General features: G+C 37.9%; 1 protein-coding gene across 7 annotated transcripts in view; it reads right to left on the bottom strand.

The window, feature by feature from the left end:
- The window catches only part of CDK14 (cyclin dependent kinase 14), a 924,301-nt gene that overhangs the window by 490,039 nt on the left and 417,477 nt on the right, over positions 1-16,785 (bottom strand). For all 7 annotated transcript variants that reach the window (XR_015724025.1, XR_015724024.1, XM_045793298.2 and 4 more), the window contains one exon: positions 14,006-14,129. Coding sequence is in view for 5 of the 7 variants with exons in the window: in XM_045793298.2 (XP_045649254.1) it covers positions 14,006-14,129 (124 nt within the window). In the remaining 2 variants the exon portion in view is untranslated. The remainder of the gene's footprint in view (positions 1-14,005; positions 14,130-16,785) is intronic.

Below are 16,785 nucleotides of genomic sequence, written 5' to 3' on the forward strand. Positions count from 1 at the left end.
TTCCTGGGTTCCCGTTATGTACAGAGAAGTCACCTGTTGAAAAATCGTAATATTAGTGGCATACCTTGTCTAATTTTTCAGTGAACTGCTTGAGAACAACCTACAGACTTACTTAACTTCTCAACCTTCCATTTTGTTATCTGTAAAAGGAGGCTTACGTGAAGATTAGGGAAGAGACAACGGGCAGAGTGCTCAGGCCAGCATCGGACACAAGTACCAGTCAATGAAGGCTTACTCCTCACTACTGTCATCAGCAGCATCATTACCGATATCCTTTATACACCCTTATACCCTAGCATAAGGCTTTACATGTTCGGTTAACTTCTCTTTCTTATGGAAAGTCATATCGCACACTGTAATTATCATGAGATAACTGCATAGTAGTTTTTATATACCATTAGTGGTTGGCAGACTCTAAGGTCATCCCCCTGACACCCCTGCCTCCTGATATTCATGCTTTTGTGGAATCCCCTCCCACCTCTGTTGAGTAGGGATGGGACCTGTTACTTGTTTCTACAAAGTCTGTAACTTCCATCTTGCGGCAGACTCCCTTTATTGCCTTCTTGGTTTGAATATTTTGATGAAGCAAGTAGCCATGTTAGAGAGGTCCCCGTAGGAAGGAACCGAGAGTGGCCTCTGGCCAACAGCCAGCTTGGAACTGGGGCCCTGAGTCCAACAGACCGCAAGTTAACTGAATTCTGCGAACAACCATGGAAACTTGGAAGCAGATCCTTTCCCCAGAGAACCTTCGGGTGACACCTTGATTGCAGCCTGTGAGAGACCTGGAAGCAGAGGCACCCAGCTGAGCCACGCCTGGGTTCCTAACCCACAGAAACTCAATTGATAAACGTGTGGTGTTTGAAGCAGCTTAGTCTGTGGTAATTTGTTAAACAGCAATACAGAACTAATACACCAACATTTTCCCAACTTATAGTCCAGAATCAAAAATGTGACCTGAATCAAATAAATCTGAGAGAAGCAACACCAGATTTTATTTTAACTACAGGAAGGTCAAGGGCTTTTAATCACTAGCTAATATATATAACAAATTCACTAGTTGGGGATGGGGTGAAGACACACCCATGAAGTTCACCCTAAACTGATTTGACCAAGGAAAATTTTTTATTTTAAAAATTATTTTTCATTAATATATGGGCCACAGTTTTAGAAATACCTTTTCAGATTTACGGAAGCAGCAAAAGAAATAGCAATCAAAAGCTGGTTCTGAGGGGCACCCGGGTGGCTCAGTTGGTTAAGCGTCTGCCTTCGGCTCACGTCATGATCCCAGGGTCCTGGGATCGAGCCCCACATCGGGCTCCCTGCTCAGCAGAGAGCCTGCTTCTCCCTCTGTCTGCTGCTCCCCCTGCTTGTGCTCTCTCTGATAAATAAGTAAAATCTTAAAAAAAAAAAAAAAAGCTGGCTCTGAATGTCTCTGCAAGAAGAAGGCAGAATAAGTATGTAAAGGGGACAACAGCCATCCAACTAACTGCGGGAATTCCCCCCCCCATTCCCCCATCAGAGCAGTGATACAATCACCTATCACCAGCATCAACAGTGACCACGGGCGAGCCAGAGGTGGGATGGGGCAGCTTGGAGAACAGAAGGTAAGTGGGAGAGTAAAGTCTACTAATGAGCACTCTGGTGTCCCATGTCATGTGAAAAAGGGCTTTGAGTTTTATTTTTTAATGTCTTCCTGATTTCCAGAAATTTTATCTATAGCAATGAAAGGGAAAGTTGGCATGTACTAGAATGCTTGACTACCTTCAATGTTTGAGCTTTCAATTTACAGATAGCCCCTTAGAAATGGAGGGTAAAAGTACTGTTTATTTTGGCATTCACTTAGTGATTCAAAGACAATTTCAAATTTGCATCCAAATTTCTCTACTTCTTGGAGGGAGACCAAAGAGTTCGTTTAAAGCTATTCCTGTTGATAAAGTGCTGGACAGCAAAATATATTTATCTATAATTTTCATATTTAAAAGATCACTGATGATAATAAAAATCAGAACTACTTGAACATTCTTCATGTTGTTACTTAAAAGACATAAAAGAAGTCATATGATCTTCCAAGATGATTTCAGGATGAATTATTTTCAAGCCTACAGACTCAACAGAAATGCCAATGTTAAAATATCAGTTAACAACGGACACATGAAAAAATGCTCCACATCACTCGGCATCAGGGAAATACAAGTCAAAACCACAATGAGATACCACCTCACACTGGTCAGAATGGCTAAAATTAACAAGTCAGGAAACAACAGATGTCAGCGGGGATGCAGAGAAAGGGGAACCCTCTTACACTGCTGGTGGGAATGCAAGCTGGTACAGCCACTCTGGAATACAGTATGGAGGTTCCTCAAAAAATTAAAAATACAGCTACCCTACAGCCCAGCAATTACACTACTACGTATTTACCCCAAAGATACAAATGTAGTGATCCGAAAGGGGACCTGCACCCCAATGTTTATAGCAGCAATGTCCATAGTAGCCCAGATTATGGAAAGAGCCAAGATGTCCATCGACAGATGAATGGATAAAGATGTGGTGTATATACATATACAATGGAATACTACTCAGCCATCAAACAAATGGTATCTTGACATTTACAACAATGTGGATGGAACTAAGGGGTATTATGCTAAGCGAAATAAGCCAATCAGAAAAGGAAATTATCATATCATTAATATGTGGCACTTAAGAAACAAAACAAAGGATCATAGGGAAGAGGGAAAAAAATAAAACAAGACGAAACCAGAGAGGGAGACAAACCATAAGAGACTCTTAATCATAGGAAACAAACTGAGGGTTGCTGGGGTCGGGGGGGGAAGGGGATGGGATAACTGGGTGATGGACATTAAGGAGGGCATGTAATGTAATGAGCACTGGGTATTATATAAGACTGATGAATCACTGACCTCCATCTCTGAAACTAGCAATACATTATATATTTTAAAAATTTAAAAAAATAAACTAAATCTTATAAAAAGTAGTTCATGCAAATGAACCAACAACCGAAAATAACATTCATAAAGCATCACAGAAAACTAAGAGGACAAAGACAAATACAAGCACTTTATCAGTCAGAGGAGAAACAATGGTAATTTCATCATATCTGAAAGAAGTTAGCAAAAACAAATCATCAAGAAGACTAATTAAAATGTTGATTTACTCTTCCTGTTTTTAATAATGAACTTTACAGTGTGCCATTAGATATTAAGTAATACTTGTAGATCATGTTATATAGATAAATATATGCATATCGGATTTAAATTTTTTTTAAAAATCAGTCAATCTGATGCCCATGTTGAGCTAATATTATAAGCATAAATCAATGCTCTCATATTAAAAAGGGGGTAATGAGACCTGTAGTGTCTACTTCACAGGATTATGAGGGTAACACAAAATAAGAGCTATGAAATCACTTCATGAACTATAAAGGGCTGCTATTATTATTATTAGAAATGACAGAGGTTTGAATCAATTTCATTTCCTAAAAGCAATCTAATGTCAAGTGCTTCTGATAAAATGTTTCGATGATTCAACTATTACAATGTTTCCAATGTTGAATTCAATATTCAAAAATGAAAATGCTTCCAGGCACTAGAATCTAGAGTAACTTCTACATCTCGTATTAGGCAAAATCCTCATCTTTTGCTTCCACATTGTACAGCATAGATGCCCATATCCAAAGATGGTAAAATGAGAAATTCTTAAAATTTAAAAGTGACTAAGTTTTCTGTCATAGCCAATGCTGACAAAATGTAGGGTACTAATATTTTTACTGGAATGAAGGATGTATGCTACAAACTACTTGACTTATGAATTTCCTAAGGAATCTCCCATACCCTTAAATCATTAGCTTTGACAATCTATGCATACCTTTTCTTGAAGACTACAAGTGTGTCCCTTAATTTATGCATATTTGTAGCTGTGTACCTTTCCTCTTGAGATGTTACAGACTGGTCAAAAGAACTTTGACATCAAATCTCATTTCGAAAAAATGGCCACAAGTCTTATAAAACAAGTTATAATGGACCTACACTGTTTTCTTCTAGACTCTGTTTTACAAAGCATCAAATCTCTGAAGACCCTTAAAAATCAATATGCCATTTTTCATTTAGATTTCTGCATTACCTGACAATGTAAAAGTAATTCCTGCAGCAAGAGGGACTCCTAAGAGACTACAAACACTGATGCTGCACATAAGTAGTGTTCATTCTCATAGTGTTCAAGGATTTACTCACTTCTTTATTACGGTGTGTACTAAGGTAAATTATACTTTTCATTAGGGCTAATTTTTCTTGCGGTTCACAAAATTTTCTTATCTCGCAGGTCTCTCCTACTGAAACATTTGGCAGAAGCATTCAGTTGTTCATGAGAAGAAAATGTATAATGCCAGCAGATTCTTGGTTAATTAACAAAGTGTCTGCCTCATAAAAGAACTCACGTGAAGCATAATTTTATTCTCAAAGAATGACACGAATGGGACAAATCTATCATAAAAATTTCCATCACAAGAATTAGTCCCGCTTATTAGATTATCCTAGCCCCTTTACCGGGGAAGCTAAACTGAATGGTACTATGATAGATATATTTTAAAATCTGAACTACAAACAACAGAAAGTTTTTAACACTATTGGCAGAGAATTACTTTGAACATTCCACGTTGGCCAGTAATTATACTTTAAAATAGACAACAGACTATTTCCATAAAACATACAAGACAATGATTTAAAATCAGATGGCTTAAAAAAGTTCATTAGCCCTTGGGGCATCACCACAGAATACAGTAACTAATATTCAAAATGGCGACTGCAAGACTTTCCTGCAAGCCAAGTTGCAGGAACCAAGTTGCTGTGATTTACCACTGTACCCTCAGCCACGAGCACAGTGTTGGGTCCAGGGAGGCACTGAGGAAAAATCTGTTGAATCAACTGTTGAATAGTATTTCTTGTTATATCCTTGTTCAAAAAGGCAAGAAATGACATTATACACTTCAGGGGGGAAAATGGTGTTAAAAACAAATAACATTTTGAACACGTCAGCCCTAAACCCTAAAGTGTTAATAATAAACGTGACATTTATATGGACTGTCTATAAGCCAGGCACTGTCCTTAAATGAGTTGTAAGTGTTAATTTATTTGTCTTCTAACAATTTTGTGAGATACTCAGTATTACTATCAGCATCCTTATTTTTAAACAGGTAAATTAAAGCACAGAGAATTTCGGTGACTCACCCAAGGACACATGATTTGTAAACTGGAGAGTCAGTATTCACACTCCGGCATGTGGCTCCAGGCTCTGCACCCTAAGCATTCTGGGACATTTTACTTGATCTTATCTTTCCACTTCAGTATACGTGCTTCCACGTAAAACGTTTTCTATCTCAGATCTAAATGTTTTTACATAGTTCTTCCATTACAGCTCCTCCTGTCCTGGAGTTGTGTACTATTTATTCCCAACCTGTGAAAATGGCAAGATTTGAACAGAAGACTTCTCCCACCAGGAGGCAACATGGGCATTTTTCAGCTAATGGCCAGCACGGCTGAGTCATAGCGGAACACTGTTAAAGCCAATTCAGCCTTCTTCTGCCCACAGGGCTTCTCAACACTTTAATTTCTCCCAGGAATATAATGAAAGAGGGTGGTTCCTTCTAATTCATAAATTACCAAGGCTCCATTCCAACTTATATTTCCAATGAGGTTTCCTGCAGGACTACTGTGAGAAATGTTCTTTATATTATGTTTTTTTTGTTTGTTTGTTTGTTTTTCCATTTCCCCGAGATGCACACGCTAGTTCTAATGTGAGGACTGAGGGATAGCCACCTTCCCAACAAGGATCTCACTGCAGCTGACACAGGTTCCCAGACCAGGAGAGATGATTTTGACCTAGACATCTGGTCAGCACTTCTACCTTCTCATATGTCTGCGGAATAAGCCTGTGCATGTGCTAAATAAGTTATCCATAGTTTATTGGGTACTACACTAGGACTCTAGAGACACTGGCGACAGTAACATTAATAACTGAACACATCACTTACTAAGTAACAGGCTCAATGTTAACTTATTTTCAATAGCTGAGCCAAAGTGTATACATGTTTAAGATGAAGAATTTGGACAAGACAATCTGTGAGTTTCCTTCAAAATCCAGAGAAAATCTAAAATTAAAAATTCTGGAAATGTGAACGTAGTAGGTTTTCTTACACAATTATAACAAATTCATGTCAACTTTCCCCTCATAGCCTTGCTGCCTTTATCTGAAAAACAAAAATAACAAAACTTTCCCAATGATAAGACTCTATCGACAACTGGATGAGGGCTTCGAAAATAACATTACATTCTGCTTCCAACTCTTGGAGCAAAAGGTTACCACATCATACTTCTTTCATATTGTTCTTTTAACATTAATAGTAGTGATTCTGATTAGATGCTCCTAACATGTTTTAAGTAGGATGAGAGCTTACCAATACCTTCTCAGAAACTACCTCTGACTTTTCCTACGCCTCTCTTTACACCTTTTTGTCCCATTCTCATGTGAGGGGCACTCAGTGTAGCCAACTCACTGACCCCCCTTCTACGACCTCCAGGCTGGTTCTAAGCACAGTTTTCACATTTAACATTTGCTGGTTGTTGTTTCACACAATAGATTCCTCAGCTGGCAAGTCTAACTCCAAAACTGGAAAGAAAAACCAAACACTCCAATCTGCATTTTCTATCAATATCCTTCCAGATTAAAAATTAGAATGTCAAATAACTTGACAGATATTTAACTGAAAGACATTCCATTTTTAAGGTTTGAATTTTTGCAAAAAGTTGTATTATTTTAGATCTGTAAGCTTGATTGTGCACATCAAGTTTATTTTTATAGTATGTGATAAAACAGACTTTTTCAGACATGTATCTAAAATTTCTAAGCAGCACAGATCATTAGTTCTCAATTTTTTGTACTTTTTATTTTTCCAGTATTTTTTTAAAACATTTTATTTATGTATTTATTTATTTATGTATTTATTTATTTATTTATTTGAGAGAAAGAGAGAGCGCGCAAGCAGGGGGAGCAGCAGGCAGAGAGAGAAGCAGACTCCCCCACTGAGCAGCGACCCTGATGCGGGACTCGATCCCAGGGTCCTGGGATCATGACCTGAGCAGAAGGCAGAGGCTTAACCTACTGAGCCACCCAGGTGTCCCTCCAGTACTTTCTTTTATTAACATGAGAAAAGAAAAGTCCTAGCTTCCTATGTTGATCTACTGTAACAGAAGAAATCATTCAAGGTGAGAAGAAAATTTTTACTATAATATAAATATGCACTACTTCAAAAGTAAATGAACCAACCCATATGACATTTTAAAAACCTTAGAAAACAAAAGAGGAAAAGTAAACTAATATTGAACTGATAGTATTAAAGTGAGGGGAAAAGCCATCAAAATCACAAATTTTTTAAGTATGTCTAACTTTCAGAATTTACAATATATCTCAGATTTTTCATGGTAGCCAGCTTCTCTAGCTACCCAGTAAAAATTTTTGAAAACATGTGATTCAGACTACAATGACTCACTGTGACCAAGATTCTAGTATAAATCAGGCTTGTTGACATATGTATCAGCGGAGCCTGGTTTGGGCTGCATTTTAAAATGTGGCTTCTGGGAAGGGAAAGAGCAGGAGACAGAGGAAGATCGGTGAATAAGGGACATCAGTGAATTGTTAAACTCCAAGCAACCTTTTCCACGTACCTATAGGTTAACAAAACCCATGTTCAAGTGTAAGCACTGCTGTTCTGAGTCGCCTGTGACTGTTCCATGATTCTGAGGTTTGTTTCACTGCCGCTCCTGCTAACATCACCTACCATTCCCCCACCCGGTCATCACCGCCAGCACTCAGCGCTGCAGCCATCCCACATGCAGATTTTTTTCTAAAAACACATTGGTATATTTCAACTCAGATCCTGCATCACTTACCTGATTTACTGCCACCAATTCTGCCCTCATATTGTATAGTAAAAACACACACACACCCCAAAAACATAATAGTTTTGCATATTGAAATCCCTTTGCCCAGAAGGTTTCCATCCACGGTGGAGAACGCGATGATCAGCCCTATTTGTAGCAGTCTGTTCTGCATTTTAAGATGTCTCATTACCTCACATGCATGATTTGGCTAAAAACGAACTAACACTCTTGAATTTCCTCATTTCCATGGATTTGGAAGCTGCCATTCTTAGCAATCAACCCCCATCCACATTGCTTCAATCTGCTTTATGGTGACTGAACAGAGGTTTCTCATAGACAGACTAGAATATGCATATGAGTTGCAATTCATATATTTCCTTCTTGTTTCCATTTACAGCTTTTAAAAAACCCATGTAGATGAGTTTTTTTAGAGGATTTTTAGGGCAGTGAAACTCTTCTGTATGATACTATAATGGCAAATGCATCACCATAATTTGTCAAAACCCATAGAATGTACAACACCAAGAGTGACCCTAATGTAAACCACAGACTTTGGGTGATATTGACATGTCAGTGTAGATTCATCAATGGTTACAAATGTACCGTTCTGGTGGGGGATGTTGGTAATTATATGCATGTGTGGGGACAGGGAGTACATGCAAATTCTGTATACTTTCTGCTCAATTTTACTATGCATCTAAAACCTAAAGTCTATTTAAAAGGAGAACAAAATCTCTCATATATGTAGCATCTCCACATACCTGGGAGAAGTTACGTTGTGATAAGACAAAACAGAAAAACAATATAATTTGATGTTATCATCATTGTCATCATCATCCCCCTTGAATGTGAGAAAACTTTCGAAGGGATGAGTAGGATATTAAATAAGATTTAAATAATGAAGTTATGTTCAGAGAGAAGACAATTTTAAGTATCAACATTCCTTTTTAAAAGGGTTACCACATCTTTAAAATAACTGCCTAGTTCACATGTCAGTCAAAATTATTTCTAATGTGTAATCTTGATAATCTCTTTGATAGATTTTCAAATATGTATATTTTAATTTGGAGTTTTAATGAAGTCTAGAAAAATTAGGGAATAAATAGATCTTTCTTTTGTTCATATTGCAACATCAATTGCTCTAAAAATATTCTTCAGTTTTCAGATGTATATGAAAACAACTGTCTGAACTCTGCATTAAAACTGCTCATGCGTTAAACTGCTGAGAAAGCCCTTCAAAAGTAGAGTGATCCCTCATTGGAAAATATAGTTAATTCTACTAATAGAAAATACAGCCCGAAACAAAGATACAGTAAAAATGAATCCTACAGACCAAACAAATGGGTGAAGTTATATCTAACCTTGAATTTGTTTAACTATGGCTTCCACGGTGAATTTTATATGCTAATGATAAAAAAATAGTTAAAGGTCTACACTTTGGGGACTAATAGGCATTTATTCAGACACTTTCTATTTATCAAACTGACAGACTACTCTGCATCTGAAAGCAGCTGATTTCTTCTGTTTTCCACTATTCCCCACACGAATTCGGAGAGGCACATTGCAAACAAACCCCGCGCTCACCAGGGCCTCCGTAGAGTTATTTCTCTGGTGTGCTCCGCAAATTAATCTAAAATGTGATTTACAATAATTTCTTTTCTTAGATCGAGATGAGGAACAGTGAACAGCCTGGAGGAGGAAACTACCAACATTAGGAAGGTAATATTTTAGACCTCTGATGGGAAAGAGACCTGTCCAATTTTCCTTGATTAAAACCACAGAGCTGTTTAATGTGGTTCCTGCATTAGGAAAGTCAGTTGAAAAAAAATGCATATATATATATATGTGTATATATATATATATATATACACATATATATATATATGCCAAAAGCTTATGTGCTTATATTACAGAGTTCTCACTGTCTCTTTCCTTCAGGGGCAAATTCAGCCCAGCTGTCTTTCCATAGAGTTAGGCATGACCCTTTAAAACAGTGGGAGGATAGCAGGGAAATGTGGATGACACCATCCTTGTCTTGCGGGGATTGCAGGAAAGCACAATTCTACAGACTCATCTATTTTGTTTTAATCTCATTTACATGGAAATATACCCTTAAGTTTCATACTATTACACTGCAAATGAACGTTAATTTCTCGGTGAATTTATTTATGCATTTACTTGTCATACTTCAATAATTTTCTCTTAATGTGATCTCAGTGCGTATTATAAAACTGTGGCTCTCATCTATCTGAATTTCCAGAAGATAGAATAAAAAAAAAATTAGATTCAAGGCAGCGGTGGTATAGTACTGATTCCAGATTCAATGGACCGATTTTTAATCACCAGCAAATACCTGGTTATTAGAAAATAAATTAATAATTTCAGAAATGTACAACATAAAAAAAAAAACCCAGCACTGAAAAAGATCTCGGAAAGTACCTGTCTAATGCTCCTATTTTGCAGTTGAGGATCAGAAAGCATAAATGACTTGTGAAAAGTCAAAGGCTAGTTATAGACAGAGCCAGCTCTCTTATCTAATTCAGTGTTCCACACACTTTGCCCTCAACAACAGTGTAAGTCCTTTAAGGCCTGCAGAGTAGGAACTACAAATCATAAACACATTCTGTGCACATTTACATTCACTCAGTGATGTGTGTTTCTGCAGCCCAAGGTTACAAACATAGTAAATACCAAGCAGGTATGTAGGGCCTAAGCTTCAAGGCAATCCTGAGCCTCCAACACTATCAAAAGTCTTTAACTTTTGACTGTGCCCAGCCAACATAGCACCAATGAAGAGAAAATTCGTTTGTGAACTGCTGCTGGCTTACCAAAGCAAATCAGTAGAAATTAGTGAATTTAGGTGGGGCTTAGTCTTTTTTTTTTTTTTTTTTTTGAGATTTTATTTATTTGAGAGAGAGAGCACGAGCGAGCATGAGTAGGGAGAGGGGCAGAGGAAGAGGGAGAAGCAGACTTCCCACTGAGTAGGGAGCCAGATGCTGGGCTGGATCCCAGGATTCTGAGATCATGACCTGAGCCGAAAGCAAACGCTCAACCGACTGAGCCATCCATGTGCTTCAGTGGGTTTTAGTCTTCACACTAATAGTCAGTCATACATTTTTCAATCATTCAACCAATATTTGCTGAATACCTACTGTGTGCTAGGCATGGTTCTAGACATAGCAGAGACAAGAGTGAGAAAGACAAGCTGAGTCCCTGCCCTCCCAGAACTTTATAATCAAGTAGTGGAATAGAAAACTAAAAAGATAAACAAATGAACACAATCATTTCAGTGCACTGTAAGAGCTATTAAAGAATTCCAGTTTCGCAACCAGTTACCTGTGCAATCAAGCCTCTCTGAACTCAGGTCTCTTTTTAAAAATATGGGTTAATATACCTAACTCGATTGAAAAGACAATGAAACACGAACTTCTAAGTGTTTGGCACAAAAAATAAATTCAATAAATTTCAGTGCTCTCCCCACTCCCCAAGTAGTTTTTCTAATAAAAATAGTAACATTTACAAAATGGACCTGTACTCAGATTTCATTTGTCTCTTTTAGTCAATTTTCACATAAGAAAAAAAAAAAAAAGGCAGGACAAAAGAACTGCTTCTAAAGCTCTTTATACATCAAAGTCTGAATTAAGACCTAGTGTTTCTAATTGTTCTGCGGCCTGGAACCATCCCATTTTGACTGTCTCACTTCTCCACAGCTTCTACTGTGCTTCCTTCAGCTCAGACATAAACACGTGCCCAAGTGCAGTAAATCACAGTTAATTGCATGTCTTAAATTAAAAGACAAAAATAATGCACAATTAATTGGGGGGAAATTGTCAGTTGGTGGATGAGTCTTGCTCATTACATTTCGTGCACAGGACACACGCCAAGGGTGTGTTCCAGGCAAGCGGACTCAATCCATGACGCTGAGGGGGGAGGTGCGTGGCACAACCTTTCCGCAGAGCGGTCTGGTGCAGGGAATCAGAGGCTTCAGAATGCGGACACCGCAAGGGCGGCACACAGGGCTTCCTCCGCAAGGACTTTCAGGGCAGGACGGGCCCCAACAGGGAAATGGAGTGGGCACTAAAATGGTCATTGATCAGGGGCTGAATAAAGAGACGAGGTCTAGGCTATGAAAGGAAAAATCTAAGCTGTTACAAATGATTCCTTCACATTTAACAACATGAGAAAATGTGCATGGCATATTCTCGCGTGAAAACTTTGCAAAACGATGTTTTGAAAAAGAAAAGCCTGGAGGAGGAGGGGAAAGGTACTAGGAAAAGAAACAAGGAAAATGTGAACGTTTGCTCTGAGCAAATTTTCTAATTTTCTGAAACACTTCCTAAGTTGTTTAAAACTGCATTTCAATTTATTTCTGAATTTGATATTATAAAATGTCAATTTTAAAGATCCAAAATAATCTTTTAAGATGAACTTACCTGACAATTATAAGAAAAATGTTGCGGTAAAATTAAAAAATGATCCCCAGTAAGCACTTACATGTAATCCCATTATACCCTTGGTTATATAAACAAAATCAACTTCGTAAAATGTATTTTATAAATATACAAGAAAAGCATGGTCAATAGAATTAAATGTTCAATGCAATTACTTACTCCAACATATACCTTAGAGTATATTAAAACACCAGAAGAAAATCACCATGAAGCCTTATTAATTTACTGATACTGACAAACTACAAAATATGCTCACAGAAAATCCAATACCCCACATTTGAGGAACTACAAATCTCTCCTCCACCCACCTACTCTCCCATTATTTTTTACTCTGTAATAGAAAGACTTTCTGTTTGGCCACCTAGTATTATTTTGATGCTAAAATCTAGCAATAAATCACACACACACACATACACAGAGTTTCATCATTTCTACCAACTAGATGAGAATAAATGACACTTTTGTAATATATCACTTGTTATGCTAAGTTTTGTTCTATTTCAATTTTAGAAGGAAACAATATATAAAACCCAACAGAGTAGATTCATTCCAAAGGTATCGAACAGTCTACTAACCTTGAAATAGGAAATAAACATTCTTTACTCTTTTATTTATTGGAAGGTGAGGTGGAAAAAGATAATCATATTTCAGCAAAAGCCTGTATCTCAACCTCAGGCATGTTGATGTCTCGAGGGTAATATTTCCATTCCACTCTTAATGGAACAAATTTCTAATCAGAATATGTATTCAAAAATAATTGAGGCAATGCAATCTCAACATATCATGCTGCCATCAGCATCCCCTGGTGCTGGGAATCGACTCAGCACCCTCTCTGCTATGACAGAGCCAGGGCGATGTGGGAATGTCACACTTGATGAGAGGAGGAGAGCGAGCAGGGATGATAACATTCTGCTCCCCTTTGTGGGCTCAACACAGTCTGGAGGAAAGCTGCTAAGCTGGAAAAGGCCAACCTTAAAACTTTAAGGAAGGGATGACTTATTATGACTGAAAACCACAACTTTTAAATCAGAATCGGTGTCTACTTTTGTAAAGTTACTGAGAATTCTTGAAACAGTCATTTCTGGAAAACTTAACCCTGGTCCTAGATTTTTAAATTATTAATACCACAGGGCAATATATACTATTGAATATATTTTATGATGCCCCAAAAGAGTCCAGAGGCTTAAACTCAGGTTTCTTCAAGTCTAAAAATAGATTGATAATTGCAGAAGCTGGGTGATGAGTAATGAGGGTTCCTGACACTTCCTTTTACTTTGGAATAGGTTTGACATTTTGCATAATAAGAGGTGAAAAAATTAGATTTCTTTCAGTATATTTTATGCTCAAAATTGGACTGACTTTCCCTTTAGAAATATGAGATCTGATTTATGCTTATGATCATTCAAGATTCTAACAGTGTGAATTTTTAATAAATCCACGAAGCATGATGTTGATCATTAAAAAAAAAAATTCCTTCAATCCTCAAAAAAATTTTATCATGATCCGTAATGATAGAAGAAGCACACCTAAAGAAATGCAGTGCCACCATCTGCCTGGCATGCTCACAGCGTGACAAAATAGACTGGTAATTAACTGCTTTCCTACCGAAATCTGCCAGCTTTAACTCCCCCGTGTCACTGATCAGAAGGTTCTGTGGTTTCAGGTCTCTGTGCAAAATATAACGCTGGTGGATGTAAGACAGCCCTCGCAGCAACTGAAATAAAAACAACTGAAAAAACAGGGAGACAAAAGTTAAAATCTGAACACAGATAAATGCCAGTTTCTACATACAGTCTGCCAAGCACTTGTATTTGGTAAGAATGGGTACCCATCACTAAATTTCCTACCCAAATTCTTTACAGAGAATGTGCATAAAGGTATGGAAATCCCTAGTTCATCAACAAGTAAATCTGAAATTTTCTACCAACTTCTTACATCATCCCGGAGTGACACCCTCCTCAGCCAGAAATCTATAATCCAATCTGCACTCTATAAATCAGGCAGAATGTAAAGAATCAATTCTTTTTAATATCTCATTTCCTCAGGCTTCTATTGATGCTTGAGACACAGAAAAAAAATCTATCTGTAACATTATCAAAAGAAGATTTTTTTACCAAGTTCATGTAAATGTGCACATATTTAATTCCATAGAAATGACATAGACATGTTATCCAGTGATTCACCATTAACATGCTTTAAGGAATGGACAGATAAGATGATTTCAATAATTAAAACAAAACAGTCACATGGCCCAATTAATACAACATTGTAATTATACTGCTTTTGCACATATGGCCATAGAGATTAGGCTCTTGCCTAAAGACAGACATGAACCTTCACTGATTACAAAGCAGACTCATCCGAAAGGAAACAGAAAACAGAGAAACCAAGAATTTAAGAGCAATACTTGAGTAAGAAATAATTTTAGGAAGTGACTGATGGCCTTCTGTGTATAGTTTCATATTGGATCATAGAAAATATTTCTATTTTGATAATAACAAAATGTGATTTGCGAGGGTTTCCAATATTCTGTTTATGAAAAAGGAAACACTTTATTTTATTTTTTTATTTTTAAGTAGGCTCTGTGCCCGGTGCGGATCCCAATGAGAAGCTCCATCCTGAGATGAAATCAAGAGTCGGACACTTAACTGACTGAACCACCCAGGTGCCCTTATTTACTTCACAAAATAATCCTAATAATTTCTAGTTTTTAGAAATTAATCTTCTATTTTTTAATTTTTTTAAAAGATTTTATTAATTTATTTGAGAGAGAGTGAGAGGAAGAGGGAGAAGCCGACTTGCCACTGAGCAAGGAGCCCAACACGGGGATCGTGACCTGAGCTGAAGAGAGACGTTTAACCGATTGAGCCACCCAAGGCACCCCTAGAAATCAGTCTTTAAAAAAAATAATAATAAAAGCAAATGTTTTACATGTCATCGGTATTCTAGTCTATATAATTAGCTAGTGACAAAAATCAGTTTCAGGGAAATTTGAAATGAGCTAGTCGTCAAAGACTGATGATGTAAGGATTCCAGAATATTTCAACGGAAGAGATTGGCAACTACTTCAGGGCCCTGGAAGCTAGCATTTCTGGAATATTTTCCAGCTAACGGGGGGCTATAAAAGCCAGGTAAACTTTTTACAGGGTGGATACCTTGAAATCACAGTAAGATAGATTCATTTCCAAGCCTCTGTATGTGATGACACACTACAGAGTAGTGAAGGCCTGGGGTCGTTACTTCCAGAAGCTAAGCATCAGAAAGGAAAAGTCTGTTCTCTGTTAGCCTAGATCAAATTAGTTGCTCAAGAACCTCAGGAAGCACACATCTCTCTAGACTCCTCCTCCCAATCCTTCCTGTGTAGCTGATGGAAGGACTTAACACCATCACCAGCCACTTCCAGCTTCATTCTTTACTCCTAATATCCCCTCCATCCTGAAGCCTAAAGTTTACGATTGCTAAGAAAATCCACATTCCTTCAGTCTAGAAGGGAGAAAGTGAGCCAATATAGCTACTTTGTGTTTTCAAAGCTTAAAAACAAAAGGCAAAGGCAGACAGCATAACAAACTTGATTTCAAAAACAAACTGGTTTTTTTTTTTAAGATTTTATTTATTTATTTGACAGAGAGAGAGAGAGACAGCCAGCGAGAGAGGGAACACAAGCAGGGGGAGTGGGAGAGGAAGAAGCAGGCTCCCATCAGAGGAGCCTGATGTGGGGCTCGATCCCAGAACGCCGGGATCACGCCCTGAGCCAAAGGCAGACGTTTAACGACTGAGCCACACAGGCGCCCCCAAAAAAGAAACTGATTTTAAAAAGAAAGTTTAGCCTTCTGCAAGGAGCTAACTGACCCTTGGGGCCTACCAGAGACTTATCAGAATGCAACTGTCTATTTAACTGTGGCCATGAGTTTTAGTTTCACAGACAGCAAGTGCCAACTGCCATTCTATGGATGTATCCTAGACTACAACCTCATTTAATCTCTGTTAACAATTTTAATGAAAGTGGTACTACTATAATCTCTGTATTCACGATAAAGAAACTAAGCCCAATCTGTCAAAGTCTTACAGCAATTAAGCGGCAGAGCCAGGACTTGAACACAGGCAGTTCGATTCCAAAGTCTATGATCTTGACCACTTCACTACAGAAATCTTGGCCAGAAATCAACACAAGTAGACAAAATGTTGACATAGAAGCTACTTCCTCCAACTGACAGGATCAAGTCTGGACCTACAATACCACAGCCTTCCAGGCCACTGAGTGAGCCCTGGGGCTGCTCCCTGACTTCAAGCAATCTCACCCACCTCAGTGCTCCCAGTACAGTGCTCTTCAAGCCTCTACCTTTATTCTTGCCTATTTTCTGACAAAAAAAGTCCCCTCCCCCCAT

Source organism: Ursus americanus, chromosome 3, assembly GCF_024610735.1.
Source record: "Ursus americanus isolate L20-20 chromosome 3, mUrsAme1.1.p, whole genome shotgun sequence".
NCBI lineage: Eukaryota > Metazoa > Chordata > Mammalia > Carnivora > Ursidae > Ursus > Ursus americanus.